Here is an 18,298-nt window from a genome sequence, read left to right as displayed (position 1 = left end):
CATCCAAAAGGAGAGAGTGCGGTGATTACACATCAGCTCATCCCTGTCACTGGTTGAGGGCTGTTCCCAGGGTACATGAATTCACTGATACTTGTGGCCTGTCATGCTGCAGGCAGAAAAGGTCCAAAAGATTAAAGAAACTCCTCAGACAAGCCTGCAAATGGTTGGAATTCAGGCCAGTGTGCTCTGAGGAAGGAAGGGTAGGGGCTGTGGGCAGGACACCTCCAGCACCTGCTTTGACTTGCACGGAAAAAAGCGCTGACTGGTACATCAGAGATACACTTGCAATGTGGCCTCAAAATCTTTGTACAAGCCAGACAGAAGTTGTCTGTCTGACTCTCTTCTGATCTCTGAACTAATCTGAAAATTTCCCCAAGTCCTTCCAGACATACTCGTATTCTCCTGTGTTGATAGTTGGAAGTCATTAAACAAGTCTCTAACAACTGTTTTTAGATTTTCCTCATAGTAGATGGAGCAGAAAAAAAAAATTTTTTTTTCCTAAAATCTCACTCAGAGAGACTTTCTGCCTCCTGTAGCTCTGGGCTTCCACTGCCGGCACTGACTTTGCAAATAAGATAACAATATGAGGCTGAGGATGCCATAATCCTTTAAAAATAGATGTAATACTAATCATCAGAGAAATGCAAGTTAATATTACAATGAGATATTACGTCACTCCTGTCAGAATGGCTGTCATCAATAAATCAACCAAAAATAAGTGTTGGGGAGGATGTGGAGAAAAGGGAACCCTCGTGCACTGTTGTTGGGATTGCAAATTCATGCAGCCACAATGGAAAACAGTTTGGAGGTTCCTCAAAAAATTAAAAATAGAACTACCTTATGACCCAGCAATTCCACTTCTGGGTATTTATCCAAAGAAACCCAAAACACTAATTGAAAAAGACATATATGCACCCCTATGTTCATTGCAGCCAGCCCTATTTACAATAGCCAAGATATGGAAGTAACCTAAGTGCCCATGAATAGGTGATTGGATAAAGAAGAGGCAGTACAGATATATAATGGAATATTACTCAGCCATAAAACGGAATGAAATCTTACCATTTGCGACAACATGGTTAGACCTAGAGGGTATTATGGTAAATGAAGTAAATCAGACAGAGAAAGACAAATACCATATGATCTCATATGTGGAATCTAAGTAGCAAAATAAATGAACAAACAAAACAGAAACAGACTCATAAATACAGAAAACAAGCTGATGGTTTCCAGATGGGAGGGGTGTTTAGGGGGCAGGGTAAAGAAGGCGAAGGGATTAAGAAATACATATTGGCAGTTACAAAATAGGCATGGGGATATAAAGTACAGCATAGGGAATATAGTAAATATTATGATGATAACTATGTATAGTGCCAGGTGGGTACTAGACTAATTGGGGGATCACTTCTTAAATTATATAAATGTCTAAGCACTATGCTGTACACCTGAAACTAATATAAAACAATATGAGTCAACTGTAACTGAAAAATAAACTTAATTAAAAAAATAGACGTGATAGTAAGAACTATAAATCAGAGGCAGATAGGCATTTTCTCTCTATGAGAGTTTCTACTACCTGTATAAAGACTATCACATGTTTACTTGTAAGTTGCTTGACTGCTTTTTAAAAATCAGTTTTTTGTTAAGGAGCAAGAGTACACATTTTTATATGACTTTATATTTAGAGAAAAACATTCATATAATTATCAACTATAGTTGAGAGATTGTATTATCCTTCTTTCTGAAATCACCATCATTTATTTAGTTATGTAGTTGAATTTTAAAAGCTGGTGATATTTGGCTTGAAGATAAATACAAAATGTGTGACGTCAACCTGCATGTCAGCTATTTTTTAAAAAATATCATTAGAGACACGCAAATGGCAGTTGATGTACAGTGAGAAATTTCAAGGTGTTTGGATCTGAACTTATTTTGTGTTTGTGGCTCAAAGTAGGCAGTGCCTGATAATCATTTCATGGCTAGAATATAATCGCTGGGTAAATGTAATCTATTTGATTAATTGTCCAGTCTCCTCAATGTATTTGTAGTTAATTGGCTCCCATTATGGGACTCTTAATAGAGACCATAAAGAAGTAGGATTAGAGAAACTTGAAAAAGAACGTTAAATTTGTATCCTTTCTTGAAACCAAGACTGAACAAGTGCTTATCTGTTTCATTTTTCACCATTTTCATGGCTGGTTAAGGGGAAAAAAGTCACTAAGGAAGGTGACTGATAAATTCTTTTCATTGTTTTGGGCCTATGAACATTTCTGTAACCAGGAAGCCAAAAAAAACCCAAAAAGTGTTCAGATGTCTAATTGAAGTCCTTCTCTTATGACTTGCAATTCTTTTTGGAGTTTGGTGACTGCAAAGCAGCTGGTCAATACCTACCATTTAGTAATTCTTCATAGCGAAAGGTTCCTTTAAGTCTTTTCTTCTAAATTTCCTTTCTCTTCCTTCTTAGTTCTAACGTTTTAAGTCCAACTTCTAGAAACTCTACAAAAACACAAGGCATGTAAAACCTTCTGATACCTTGGGAAAGTCACATAAATTTATCTGATGAGGAGGAATCCCAGTCCCTTTTTAAAAGTACAGTTTCTGGGCTGCATTTTTACTCAAATATATGTATTTTCTTCACATCAGGGTTGATTTGCTTCAGTACTGATGAAGCAAATTGAAATTCTGAATGTCTCCAAGAGATTTCTCAGCATGTCTTCTCTTCCTTTCCTCTGTCCCCATGGTGACTCTTTGGAGCTTCCTTACAACAGTTAGGTTTTAGGCAGTTTAGAAAGAATTTGATTGAAAGTATTTGGTTGTGAAGATTATGTAATCAAAATAATGAAATTACTATAAGTACATATTTCTCATCACTGATTTTAAAAATCTACAGAGGGGGCAACTGGTTAGCTCAGTTGGTTAGAGCGTAGTGCTCATAACACCAAGGTTGCCGATTCGATTGCCACATGGGCCATGGAGCTGCGCCCTCCACAACTAGATTGAAACAGCTACTTAACTTGGAGCTGATGGGTCCTGGAAAAACACACTATTCCCCAATTAAAAAAAAAATGCTAAAAAAAAGTCTATGGAAAAATGCATTTAATCTTCCTTTAAAACTGCATGTATTTGTCATTAAGAGGTTTTGAACCTTAATTGACGAACACAGCATTTCAGAACAGGAATATATCTTACAAGTTTCTCTTTCTTATAGAGATGAGAGACCCTTCAAAGGTCAAATAGCTGCTTAATGCCACAGAACAGTTAAATGCTAACTCATGAGATACATTATTTCTTTTAAATAACTAATCTATTTTCTTTGCAGCACTTAAGAATTTTGTTTATTTACTTATATGCTAGTTGCATCCTTCAGTAGAATATAAATTCCATGAGGTCGGGGATTTTTTGGTGTGTTTTGTTCACTGCTGTATTTTGTCCACTGCTATGTTCTATTCACTGCTGTGTTCCCAACACCTACAACAGTGCCTGGCACTTAGTAAGTAGGTGGTCAATACATATTTGTTGAATAAATGGAAATATGACTCGGGAACAATACAGGCTACAGTTCTTCTAGAATTTGGTGTCACTCCATCTGTATTTGTTGACTTGGTAAGAGGTTTCACCCTATAGGTAGGATGTGATGTAGACGTTAAAGAATGGTATTGCTTGGGGATGAAGGGCGTGAACATGCTAGATATAAGGATTGCCATGATCTAGGGGCAAAGATCAGGAGGGAGGTTGATGTGGGTGGGACAGGGTGAGAGTAGGCTGCCACGAGCGTTTTGAGATCACTCATATTTATCTCAAACTGAGCCTGCTGGAAAACATGGCCCGGCACCACTGTTACAATTTCCAACTGTTTTCACCGAGGGTGGTAAAAGTCCTTGGCCTGTTTGATTTTGACTCGACTAGGCCAAAGGTCAAATATTTGTTTGGTTGTCCACTAAGACCTTCTCAGCCTTCAGGAATATGACAGTCCCATCTTCACTACTATGTCTATCATGCTGCCTGGTTTTTATCTAACCCACTTACTGTCACAATCCCCATGAAAGGTGACAGATCTCTAGATATAATAATAATAATGCCACTTTCGTTTGTATACCACTTAGTATTTTTCATGGCACTTGCACACATATTATCTCATGAACAGATTTTTAACAAATTGCACTGTCATATAAAATGATCTGAAATCAATTGTGCCATCTGGGCAACGTTCATTGATCCCGGTGGGGAGATGAAAATTGAGTCTAACTTGACTTTCCATTTTCCAGTTAAAACAACATATCCTTAAAAAGTAGATAAGCAGCCACACTGATCATCATAGGTACTGGTTTGCATAAGACAGTGTCAATCTATTCTTTTTACTCTCATGAGTTTTATATACATATATACATAATGCTTCCCCAGCTTAAAGAAGTTTTACATTAATTGATGAAATACTGGGTCAGTTGTAGTTTTAGGAGTCATCTACCACTTTTTCACGGAAAGTATATGGAGTGTCTTTCCACTTTAGTTCATAAAATGTTACTTAGGGGACTGAATCATACATCTCCTGACACCCAATCCACAGGAGGCAGGTGACCCAATGGGAAGGTTTGGCACCTAGAAGCCAGTCACAGCCCACCTCGACCTATGGAACTAATCAGGCTACTCTAATGGATCATAGTCTAGTTTATTTATTATTTAACTAAAATGTTTGCAGATAATATATGCTTATTGCTGAAAAGTTGGGCCTGGACTTAATATTTCATATATTCATATGTGTTTTGTACTTTAAGATACTGTTTATATTTAAAATAACTTTCAAATCATTGATTTCACTGGTGTGAAGACATGTTAATACATGTCTTCATACAACATGAGAGAAGTGTGATGCCTTGAGAGAAATGTCCCAAATGCCCCACATAAACACACTGCTATTATTATTTTTTCTAAAGAGACTGCAGAAAACCATATGTAATGCTTAAGTAGCTTCACGTGTCCCTTTCTACAAGAAGAATGACTTGAGTGCTGCCAAAGCAGAGTATGCAAATGACATTGCAACTAGGATAAAATACAGGCAACCCAATGAAATTTGAATTTCAGATAAACAATAGTTTTTTAGTGTGTGTCCCAAATATTTTATTTTTTAAGTATAAATATGTCCCACATGTTACAGTTTTTTAGTAATCGAAATTTAACTGGGTGTCCTGGATTTGTATTGGCTAAAGCTGCTAACCCTAGATGCAGTGTAGGTACAGGCAGGCTGTAAGATTTGTGATAGAGGTGTGGCCAGTTTCCTTCAGTGGAATAGTATATTATCCCATGGCTCTTCAATGTGTCATCTAATTCTCTTTTCTCTCTGTAAGAAATTCATGTTTAGCACAAACTTAGAGCTGCTTAGATATCAAATCTTTTAAATTATCTGCTTAATGGTAGCAGGCATCTGTGAGCTGAGAGTATTTCTGCCAGGTTACAGAGCCTCTGAGGATAAGGTTCTAAGAGAACAGCGTTACCCACTGAATATCCCTAATGGTGGATCTCACAGGCATGAATTAATGTCTTCCAAATTGATTTAGTGCAGCGGTTCTCAACCTGTGGGTCGCGACCCCTTTGGGGGTCGAATAACCCTTTCACAGGGGTTGCCTAGGACCATCGGGAAACAAAAAGATATTTACATTACGATTCATAACAGTAGCAAAATGACAGTTATAGAGTAGCAACGAAAATAATTTTATGGTTGGGAGTCATCACAACATGAGGAACTGTATTAAGGGGTCGCGGCATTAGGAAGGTTGAGAACCGCTGATCTAGTGTCTTCCTCTCCACCTGCTCCTCCTGTATCCTTTTTTTTTTAAAGAAAACTCATATAGTTTTACTAATATCAAATAATGTGGATTTTAAAACATATTTTTTAAAAATTAAAATTCATTGGAGTGACAATCTTAGGTAAAATTACATAGGTTTCAAGTATACAATTCTGTAATACATCATCTGCATATCACATTGTATGTTCACCACCCAGAGTCAGTTCTCCTTCCATCACCATATCTTTGACCCATTTACCCCCATCTACCTCCCCCCCATAACTACTAAACTATTGTCTGTGTCTATGAGTTTTTGTTTATTTGTTTGTTTTGTTCCTTTGTTGCCTTCAGTTTTATTTTCCACATATCAGTGAAGTCGTATGGTTCTCACATTTTTTGTCTGACTTATTTTGCTTAGCATAATAATCTCAAGATCCATCAACGTTGTCACAAATGGCACTATTTCATCTTTTGTTATGGCAGAGTAGTATTCCATTGTGTATAAATAGCATATCTTCTTTGTCTGGTCATTTATCAAAGGACATTTTGGTTGTTTCCATGTCTTGGCCACCATAAATAAAGCTGCAATGAACATCGGAGCCATATATCTTTACAGATAAATGTTTTCAGATTGTTTGGGTATATACCCAGGAGAGGGATTACTGGATCACATGATAATTCTATCCTTAATTTTTTGAGGACCCTTCACACTGCCTTCCATAGTGGCTGCACCAATCTGCAGTCCCACCAGCAGTGTATGAGGGTTCCTTTTTCTCCACAGCCTCTCCAACACTTATTATTTGTCTTGTTGATGATGGCCATTCTAACTGGTGTGAGGTGATATCTCATTGTATCACACTCCCTGACTTCAGCTTGTACCACAGAGTAACAATAATCAAAACAGCATGGTATTGGCAGAAAAACAGACATACAAACCAATGGAATAGAATTGAAAACCCAGAAATAGACCCACATAAATATGGACAGATAAGTTTTGACAAAGGAACCAAAAACATACAATGGAGAAAAGAAAGCCTCTTCAATAAATGGTGCTGGGAGAATTGGAAAGCCACATGCAAAAGAATGAAACTAGACTGCTATCAGTTACCATGTACCAAAATTAACTCAAAATGGATCAAAGACCTAAACATAAGACCTGAAACTATAAAGTGCATAGAAGAAAATATAGGCAGTAAACTTATGGACCTTGGGTTCAGAGAGGACTTTATGAATTTGACCTCAAAGGCAAGGGAAGTAAAAACAAAAATAAATGAATGCGACTATATCAAATGAATAAGCTTCTGCACTGCACAAGAAACCATCAACAAAATAAAGAGGCAACAAACAATGGGAGAAGATATTTGCAAACAATACTACCAATAAGGGGCTAATATCCAAAATATATAAGGAACTCATACAACTCAACAACAACAAAATAAACAATCCAATTAAAAAGTGGGCAGAGGGCCTGAATAGACATTTCTCCAAAGAGGACATACAAATGGCCAATAGAGATATGAAAAGATGCCCAACATCACTAATCATCAGTGAAATGCAAATAAACCCTATATCTGTGTTAATGATACTGATATCCACCCTGCCACGAAAGCCAGAAGCTTGGGAGCCTTTAAGGTTAGGGGGGTCTTCCCTTTCCTCGTCCTCTTTCCCATGTGCAGCCGGTCCTGTGGATTTCCTTTTCCCCCCATTTCCTTGGCCATGGCATTCATGAAGACACACCCTGCCTTCCTGTTTCTCCTCCAGCTCAATCCTTCCACCCCTCCATAGTGGAGAACACCAGTGGGCTGATCACACTGCATTTTAACTCCTGTCGCTCTAGTGGGCCTTATCCATATTCTACCAGTGCCTTTAGGTACTTCCAGTAAGTAGGGCCTCATAGAAAAAGATCAGAACATGGATGGATCTTACAGCTACATTCATCATTCTGCACAGTCTCGTCTCTGCTAAGTTCTGCTCATCTTACTATCTGGATGTCATATTGCTTACTCTCCTCCAGAAAATGCACCAAGCCACCTACTCCCCCAGAGTCCTCCCAACTTCCTTCATCCCCTTTAATTCTTATTAACTCCCATCCCACCATAGTGATTGTTTTTTGAGCAATTTCTCGGAAATATTTTACCCACCTCCAGCAGCCATAAGCATGTACTGATAGGCGCGCGTGTGCGCACACATGCACATGCACTGTGTGCATGTGTGTGTTTTAGCCATCCTATACTGCTAAATGCTCTACATTGAATCATTCCAAGATATGCCATAATTTGCCTTTCAGTCCACATACACTGTAGTTATTGGCATATAGACTTAATTATGTCACTTCAGGTGAGGTTTTTATCTTCAGGAGTTCATATGGACGTTTGCTTCCTTGATTGAGAAAATTGTAAGTCTTGTGTCCTCAGACAGATGGCTTATATTCTTTAAAAGTTTACATTTTTGTTTCTTTTTCAGTTAACAATGATAAGTTAGTTCTCATTCTCCATTTTTTTTAAAGGCAGTCTAGGGAGATAGAAATTGGATAGCCAGAACCTGAGAACTAAATGTACTTTTTAATAGCCTCAGAATTAATACATTGCAGTAGGATGCATAAATCCCTTTTCTATCCTTACTCAGTGAAGCAAATATTGCTGAGTGAATTATTTCAATTAGAGAAATTTGTCTCCAAACATTTAGCCTTCACTATGTCCCAAACTTCTCAAGATTCTTTTATTAGTATTGTCTAACATTTGCTAAGGAAAAATTTTCTTTTATGATGTCTCCAAATGCTACTTCCAAGATGCTATATCATTATATTGCCAATAAGACACTATTTCAATGATAATTTTTCAATTTCTCTCAAAGTTTTAATTTCTTCAATTTCACATACCCTTCAACAAATAAATATGCCTCAGCCCTAGTATTCCTTTCTGCTCATTAGTGGTATATGTAGACTTGTTCTTATGAATTCCCAGCAGGCAAATAATATAATTTTACCTTCTCTGTAAAGTACTAGCATTTGGAAGGTTAAGTTTAACTCTGGGTCACTAGGATGATAATGGGGACACACTACGAATTACTGAAGTGGCAAATGCCTTGGGATGTTGGATCTTGACATCAGAAAGGGTCAATAGGATGCAGAGTAGCCAGCCCCAAGTCTCTTAGATTAATAAAAAGCTCACCTGTGTGCACACGAGCACACACATGCACACATACACACATATTTAAAAGCTGAAGGAGTGCTTGAAGTGGAAGTGGAAGCAGAGGTGGAGGTAAAGAAAAGAAAAGAAATATTTCCCTCAGGAGGTATCATGGGGTGAAAGACACTCACGGTCTAAAAGCCAATTACAAAGAACAGAAGCTCTGGGGTTGGAGACTACCACCCTGGAGCTGACTCTGTCCCGGGTGCAGCAGCTCTGGCCTTTGCTTGCAGAGATGCCCCAGCCCTCTTGTGACACCTTAAATACAGCCCTGGAAATTTAACAGAGTGTGAGGGTTAATGTAAGATACAGCCTCAGCTCTGATTTATAAAATAGCCAAATCATTCACAGAATGCAGCGCTTTCACCCTAAGAATCCGTGATTTGTGACAGAGCCCACCACAGGAGGGGGCGCCCTGTGTGGAAAGAGGGGCATGTGGATGGAGATTGGATCTGGGAATTGTTTGCATATGGTATTAGCGAAATCCGTGGTGAGAATGAACTTATCCGAGAAAGTGAAGACTGAGAAGAAAAGCAGCATTTAACATGTGGATTAAGGAAAGAAGTATCATCATATGGGATTTGAGAGGGAAGAAGGGACCATCCTTTTTAATATTGCAACCTGCCCCCCCCCACATTCACTCCCAACATTCTTTATTCTAATTCAACTTTTCTGTTTCCTATAGCATTTATCACCTACTAAAATGCTATATAATTTACTTTTAAATTGTTTTATTGTGTTTTGTTATGTATCTTCCCTGCCCTCTGTCCTTTACTGGAAGGTAGGCTCCATGAGGATAGATGTCTTTGTCTGTTGATGTATTCCAAGTAGGTAGAACAGTGCATGGTTCTTTGGAGGTATCTAGTAAATATTTATTGAATGAATGAAAAAAATAACAATGTCTCAAGAAGTAAGTCTTGGTCAACAGTGTGAAAAACTGCAAGAAAGTCACCTGAAGCAGGTGAGGCAATTAGTAATCCATTGGTGTTCTAAGAAGAAGCCATTTCAATGGTGTGATGGGAATAGAAGTTGGTCTACATTGGGGTTACAGAATGGATGGTAGGTGAGGAAGCAGGAAGGGCCAAGAGGAGTTACTCTTTCAAGAGCCTTTGCTGGGGAATAGAGAAAAGAATGGTACTTACAGGAGGACCTGGGGTCAAAGGAGAGTTTTACATTATTTGTTGTTGTTGTTTTTTAATGGAGGAGACTTTCAGGACAATGGTAGAACGTGATCTTGTCCCCGGAAGTGGTGAAGGGATCAGCTTTGCATTGTGGGAAGGACACTTTAGTGGTGTGGAGAGTGTGGCCTGGGGCAAGGGCCCAGTTAGGCCACTACTTCAAAGAGGATGGGAGCGCTGCTGGCCCTGACACTGCCCTGGGGTCTTCTCCACTGGCCGTAAGGGATCGATCACCTTTTTATCTCCTCCACCCAACACTTCCTTTTCTATCTCTGGAATTTCCTCTGAGATCAGCAGTCTCCTCTTAATTTCTTCTCTGGAACTTCACCTCCTGGCTTGAGGTGAAACCTGCCTGTCCCCTGAAGGTACTATCTCCCCTCTTGCTCAGGCTGTGTGTTTCTGTCAGCCTCTCTGTGCTGACCACTGACCACTGACCACTCCCTATATAGTGTGTCTAGCCCAGGTCGCTTGTGAACCCTGGATCTAGACATTGAGTCTAAAATGTCTCCGACATACTCCCATTATTGTGAGGGTTTTTTGTTGGTTTTTAAATTAAACACTAACTTCCTGGCACTACAAGCTGCTTCAGGATCACTTAATATATTACTTGCCTCAGTCCTAGAATCAGTCATTTTTCCAAGGAGTCCTGATTCTTTTTATTGGAGAATGGTGTTAAAAACCAAGCCAAGCGCTGGTGCTTAGTGTGCTTATTGCTCCTGGGGTGTAATCATTTCTAACAGCTGACAGAGCAAGGAAATATACATGCATACTAACCTACATATATGCACATACCTGTAAATATTTCTATATGTAACCATCTGTAGCAATATTAAGCTAAACATGAGTTCATACTGTTGTCTCCAGCTCCAATCTATTACCCTGCTGTAGAGTACCCCTACTCCTTTCCTCACTTACCTGCAACCTTTCACTGTGAGAAACCTGGCTTTTGCCATCTGCTCTCCACTTACTTAATTGTTCAATTCAAGTACACATGTATGTTTAGCAGTATCAGAATTGTTCATCTTTACCTCCATGGGAAACAACTTTATTAATTAGAGTCTAGTCCTCGTGTATAGTACCTTTCTCTTGTCACCTCACTGTTTCCAAAATGTGAACCGCTTCCCAAATTTGTGTGTCATCCTTGTGCAGAGGTCATGCTAATCTTTGCTGTATAGCTTTAATTTTAGTATACGTGCTGACCAATTGAGCACAATAATCAAACTTTTAACAAAGAAGTGGCAGGGGTAATTGGACCATATGTTGCTCATCATCCAGCAGGCAAGCCTGAACTCAATCACCTGGTTGTGTTCAAAGGGGTTTTCAATAGCAGAAAGAGTGGGCCCCAAAGTGTAAGTTGCTTCTCAAGTTTCTCCTTGCTTTACTTTTGCTGATGTCTCCTTGGCCAAAGCAAGCCATATGGTCAAGTCTAGATTCAAAGGGTGAAAAAGGAAACCCCGTCTCTTGGTGGCAGGAGCTGCAGAACCATGTTGCAAAAGGGCATGCCTATGGAATGAAAGGGGTTTGTGGTCTCGAGTGAGAAGGAGGAGATGTCATGATGAGAAAAATAAGTTGAGTAAACTTACAAGTGTTTTCCCCCACCATTGAGTAGTTATATATTGAGAAAAAATGAAGGTTGCCCTCCAGAAAAATATGGATGCTGGCTGATAAGAGTGAAAACACACTGGGAACAGGAAACAATGGAATAGGACTTGCAGGGCTATGAGTGGAGTGCTCAGAGCATCTGCTGCACACGCTTTTGGAAATAGGAACCAAACCTTCTGAGTTTTCAATAGGTAAAGGCGTGAGAAATTTGTCTGTTGGAGGCTAAGGACATTCTTTTTTCTCTTGAGGACATTATTTCTGAAGGCATTTTAAAAATGTGAGCAGCTGATCAGATTTCAATAGGAGACATGTTTTGTATATTTAGGACCAGCAAAGCCCTGAAAATTTTACCCCAAACTCCCCCATGGCCATGTTATTGAACTCCGAAACACCAAATATGAAAATGCTTAACAGAGAGACCTAGAAATCATACTTTACTCTGCAAATGTATAATGTAAATCTTAAACCAGGAATTCTCTGTAATCTCACAAGGTTAGCAACACCTTGGTTATTTTTAAGTCAATACTGAATTATATCTACTCTGTTCTGACACTGATTTATGAGTTTCTTTATATCTTAGTCCACTGTCCAAGTTAATCATTAATTCCCACTCCATTTATTGAGAGGGCTCAGTACAGTCTTAAGTACATACTATAGAACTGAATTATCAAACGACTTAATTTGGAGTGTTTGGGTATTGAGTGCTTTTAACACTTTGCCGAGTTTCACTCTACGAATGTGATAGAGGAAACTTCTATGAGTCCAAAATATCCAAGGGGATGACACTCTCTTCCACATTAAAAAAGAAAGTCAAATTCTTCCCTCACAGCTTAACTTCATTTAAAGACTGACAGCATCCTTGTCCAGATTGGATGTGATGGATATTTTCATTTCCTGCAACATATTTAAATATGGTCTTTCCCCTACTTTATAAATTAGAGTTGAATATCAATGAAATGTGCTGGATCTGTCTTTCCCATAATGATGCTGCATAGAAATCACCACAAAATCCCAGTGGCATTCAACCATAAGCATTTATTGTCAGACTCACAGGCCTGTGGGTCTTCTCGGATGAGTCTCTTTTAAGCTGCAGGTGTGTGGGTTGTCGGGGTCAGATCTGCTCCAGGTGTCTTATTATGGACCTAGGCTGGAGGGAGGCAGCATCTACCTGGGATATGTTCTTCTGGTAATGGACAGAAGCTCCTAGAGCGACAAACGGAAGCATTCAATACCTGTTAAGACTGAGGCCTGATCTAGTGCACTGCCCCTTCCACATTCCACTGGCCAAAGCAAGACAACAAAATTACAACCAAAGGCAGGAGTGGGTAACAAATACTGCCCACTAAGAGGCAAGGGTGAGATGTACAAAATCTCCAGAATAGTAAAGAATTTGGGCCAACAATTCCATCCGCCACAGACAGAGGGGTGGTTACTTATGGAAATAAAGATTTCCTTGGACACTTAATAGGCCATGTTTTATATGGTTCGTTGATATTTAGCGCTTAAACTGAAATTGCTTAATTGTGCTTCTTGATTCGTCTGATGCTGGGAGAATTCAGAGATACTTTTCAACATGCTTACTTGAAATAGTGATAAAGGGTTTCATTTGTTTTTCTTCTATCTCCAACTAAGCTTGCAAATGGGACTTCTTCCTGTGCTGACCTCTTCTTCCTCTTCATTGTCTATTAACATTTTTATTTTCATTCAGCCCTGAGGTACTGAAGAGTGAGCCATATGGGGAGAAGGCTGACGTCTGGGCAGCAGGCTGCATCCTTTATCAGATGGCCACTCTGAACCCCCCCTTCTATAGCACCAACATGCTCTCCCTGGCTACAAAAGTAAGAAAGTTTGGGGGACCCAAGGGTCTCATGCTGCTAAAAATGCCATTCCTCTTTTTCTTGAATAAAACTTTTGTGATTTTTAATAAAGCTCTCAATTAAAATGAGGCATTGTTTTATTAACCGCATAGTCCAGTTTATTTTTTCCCTTTTCTAAATGTGCTATGGCCCTTTTTTTTCTATAATTGTCTTCATTTATCATAGAGAATTATAAAATAAATATAACAAAATACTTTGGGTCTGTTATTTTTTATTGCGGTTTGGATTACTTACAATCCAGCATTTTATATTATCCTCCAGGTCATTAATATGAATCTGGGGTTAACTTTAGCTCAGTTTGAAGAATACAATACCAAGTCCAAGAACTGTTTAATTGATGTTAGTTTTTCATTTGTTGGGATGTTTTTGTTTCTGATTAAAATTTATGCACAAAGTTATAATGCTTACTGAGTAACTCTCATGTTGTGGCCAAGTGTTACTGCTCCAAAAATATCAATGGCCCCTTTACTTCCTTCATTCCACTCTGTTTGTTTTGCAGATAGTGGAGGCGGTATATGAGCCAGTGCCAGAAGGCGTCTACTCTGAAAAAGTGACAGATACCATCAGCAGGTAATTAGTCTCACAGCTTTGACCATACAGAAACTATCAAGAAATAACCTCACATGTACATACATTCACTGTGTAAATATTCATGAAGAGAAAGGGCTCTGAAATAATTCAAACCTAGAAAAATGTTTGTGCACCCTCTGTAATAGTGACCACTGGAAGCCATGAAGTGTCCAAGAGGAAGCAGTACATTTACTTGAAATATTATGCAACCACTAGAATGATGGTTATGAAAGGCTCTGTATCAGTCTATAAAACATGTACAATGTGAAGCTAAGTACAAACAGGATGTGAAGCTATTATTTATAACTAGGACCAAAAACGTGAAAATATGCATGAATGTGGGAAAAAGCTGGACTAGAACATATGAAACTGAAAAAGGCTGTGTTAAATATAAACCTGTAAGCATTTTTCATTTCTGTTTTTAAATCAGTAATGTTATATTGTACAATAAATATTCAAAGAAAGTCAGAAAAGTTTCCCGGCTATCAGTATAGTAGGAGTCATGCAAGTCGTTATCCGTTCGCTAAGTTCTGACCCCACAGGGCTTGTCGCAGCCGACCTCTCACCCCATCCCCTCCCACCTTCCCACTTTCCCCCGCCTCCAGCCATAGACTTCCCTGTTCATCCTGGCCTGCGCCTTCCCCCTGGACCTTGGTCCCTGCTCTTGCCTCCTGGAACTCTCTTTTCTCTGATACACTCATGGCGCAGGCCATCACTTCCCATGGGTCTCTGCTGAAACGTCCCCATTTCAGGAAGCACCCCGATGCCCCCACAGCCTCTCCCACTCTCTTGCCTTCTTTCATGCTTTATAAAGCTCACAGCATGCATCACCATGATATGTTATGCATGGGTATGCAGATTTGTTTCTTTATTATATTTCTCTTCCCACTAGAATGAAAACTCCACAAGAGTGGGGTTCTTCAGTTTAGCTCTTCAGTTCAGTGCCCAGAGGAATACCTGGCACCAAGTAGACCCTTAACAAATACTGGTTGTATGAATGCATGTCTCTCATTTATCTGGTTGATTGTTATTTCTGGACCATTTTATACACTTATGTTGGCCTGAGATTACTTCTCTGCCCCACTGAGCTGAGAAAAATCCTCATTATTATAACGGAAAGCCTAGAGCCAGCCCAGATAGACTCTTTCTCCATCTCCCTGCCCAATTTCCTTAAACTCAGTTCTGTATCTACCCTAGCTCTCAGCACCATCTCTGATGGGATGTCATAGACACATTACCAGCCCATTGTTTTCCACTAGTAGGTCCTCCTCACAGATTTGTAGGATTATATCTGGAATCTTTCCTCCTTCAGCACAATGCAGCCCTCAGGCCCAGCTGGGGTTAAGTTTCACTAATGACGGATTCTGAACAAACAATTTGACCACTCTTTTCTGCATCTCTGTTTCCTCATTCAGGCTGGTGTGATGATGATATAGAGTACCTATACAAATCACATAGCACAAGCTTGGCACATGGTAAATCTTGAGCAACATTGGCAAGTGTCATTGTTAATATTACGGGAAATGAGCTGAAAACGTTTTCCAAATCGTCTGAATTCTGCATATGCTGGATCATGCCCCGTTGCTAATGAATCCAGACAGATGTATTTAAACTGCTCATCTCCATGATTTGCTCCTGTCCTCTATTTGTTTTCTGTGAAGTGCCTGAAAAAGTCAAGAAGTCTCCAGAGATGTGAAGACAAGGAGTACCAGATTTACTCATTTAATTTCTCCATTTCATAGGTATTTGATTGCCACGAAGAGCAGGGGAGGCATAGTGCAGAGAAAAAAAAACAGAGGCATTATTCTGATTTTGTGTCACCGGGCAAACAGGACCCTAACTTGCTTCTCACAGGGTTCCTGTCTGCTGGTACCCAGGCCTCCTGGGGCTAAGAGGCTTGGCAGGATCAGATATCAACATTATCATGTAAAGGTTAAGACCATCAATAGGTTCTGGAATCGACTGGATTCTAATTCTTCCATCCTCAGGCACCATTTTTCTCATCTGTGATGTATGGGTGGCAACAGTAATTAATACTCATGGGCTTGTTTTCAAGCCTAAATCAGGTAATGTGTCTGATGCTCTTAGCACAGTGCCCAGCATGCAGTGAGCCCTCAATAAAACTAGGTATTGTTATTAATACCATTATCACTTATGGAGTTAAGTATATAAAAGAAATTTATGATAAATTCAGTGAAGAATAGGAAAGGGAGCACTAAGAGATTACAGAAGGACTTGGCGTACTCTGGGAATTGGGGAAGTTCCTGTGAAAAAAGGACATGTAATCTGAGGCCTGAACAATCACCGATTCTCAAATAGTAAACAGAGCATAGTAAGAATCTCATAGGCCAACATCTGTGAAGGCTTTCCTGAGGGAAAGAGCGTGTTAATTTGAGGAACTGAAAGAAAGTGGTGATGTAGTATGTTAAGTAGGGCATGGAATCGCCAGCGACTCATTAGGGCCTGGGGAGGCCAACGGGCCACATTGGCCAGGTCCTATAGGCCACATTGAGCACTTTGAGTTTTTATCTCGAGTATTGAGGAGAGGACTAAAGGGTTATTAACAGGCAGAGACGTGGTGAAAGTTTCCTCTTTAGCAAAGATCAATGGGGGATGGACTGGAGGGAAAGAGAGTGGGAGGGAGACGGAGGTCCAGCTGTCCACTGAGAGGTGATGGCGGCCTTGACTGCAGTGGTGTTGGTGTTGATGGGGAGAAGTAGGGTTGTTTCCATTGTGGGTTGGAATTTGAGTCAACAAGTTTGGGGGTACAATTAAAAAAATGCTTTTGTTAACTGGGACAATTGAATGGTGTTGAAAATATAAAAACAATTGGATTTATTCTGTGGAACGTTAGAAAATGGAGCCAAGACCGTGAAGTGGAAGTTCCGAGGAGGCCAAGGTCAGCTCATTAGGAAGTGTGTGTCATAATTGGAAATACACAGTAGAGCAGGCTACTGGATGAGTAGTGAGTTCCCTGTCACCAGAATGTTAAAGAGGATGAATGATCACTGTTAAGAGACTCGAGATGAAATTTTTTGAGACTATGTTTTATTCAAAATAATAAGATGCCATAACAAGTAAGAACTGACCATTAATTTTACAACTGACTATAAATTAAGATTACAGTGTGCATTCTGTAACAGATGTTGTTTTCATTTAAAGTTATTCGAGACTCATTGTCTAGGTTCACATCACACATAAAGTTTTATCTTTAGAAGCTTTGACATAAAAAAACAAAGTCAGTCATGAGCTGCATGCAGTTGCATATTTAATTTGCTTTGGATTTTTAGTCTTTAAAAATTAAGTTCCAAAAGAATTAGGGTACAAATTGAATTTCCTATTTTCTTCAGGAAATTGATACAAGGGATGCAGGAAGGCAAAAGTGTTCTTAATCATTTATGACTCAGCAAACCAGGCTCAGAGCCAGTCACTAGTAACGTTATAAAGCTTTTGAAATATAAGAGAACCACTGATGGGAAAGTTCACCAGACTCAGTCTTAATTTTAAACCAGGTGCTGTTTCCAATCACATATAGCGTCTTCCTTCATCTGCTGTATCATCTTCTCATGTTTACTTTCTACATTTTGTCAGGGAAATCTCCTACACTTTGCATTTCTAATGTGCAGCATCTTTCTCTTTTCCTGTTTGTTCATGCGATGTACAAGCACATTTTGTTGCTGGACGCTTTCTTTCTTAACAGGCTTTTAAATTGGGAGAATATCTTAGCAACTCTGAAGAGTTTGGAGCAGAAAATAAATCCATTTCATTGCTTTGTCCAGTACCAGCATTACTATTTTTTACCTTCCAGCACACTGTTAAGAGGCTATTGTCTGTTTACTTTCTAAAAAGGCAGAGCACTACCTATTATGCACAAAATATTCCAATTGCCTTATTTTTCTCTATCTGTGCCTGGTTGCATAAGCTGGTTGGCACTTTTTGTTTCTGAGGCAGTCATGAGACTAACAAAGTTAATACTTTCAGCCAGTTCTAAGGACAAGTGGATCATTAAATTTTCCACCCCACCTTCAACTCGTTGTTTCTTAAAACATGAAATGAACAGAATTGAACATTGCATCCTCTAATTCTTTCCATCTGGTCTCTCA

General features: G+C 39.3%; 1 protein-coding gene across 1 annotated transcript in view; it reads left to right on the top strand.

The window, feature by feature from the left end:
- Positions 1-18,298, top strand: part of NEK10 (NIMA related kinase 10) — a 192,847-nt gene that overhangs the window by 94,490 nt on the left and 80,059 nt on the right. Inside the window, exons 24-25 of the mRNA XM_019630865.1 lie at positions 13,457-13,586; positions 14,125-14,195. Of these exons, the coding sequence (XP_019486410.1) occupies positions 13,457-13,586; positions 14,125-14,195 (201 nt within the window). The remainder of the gene's footprint in view (positions 1-13,456; positions 13,587-14,124; positions 14,196-18,298) is intronic.

Source organism: Hipposideros armiger, unplaced genomic scaffold (genome assembly GCF_001890085.2).
Source record: "Hipposideros armiger isolate ML-2016 unplaced genomic scaffold, ASM189008v1 scaffold_958, whole genome shotgun sequence".
Classification (NCBI taxonomy): Eukaryota; Metazoa; Chordata; class Mammalia; order Chiroptera; family Hipposideridae; genus Hipposideros; species Hipposideros armiger.
This window is presented reverse-complemented; position numbering and strand designations above follow the sequence as displayed.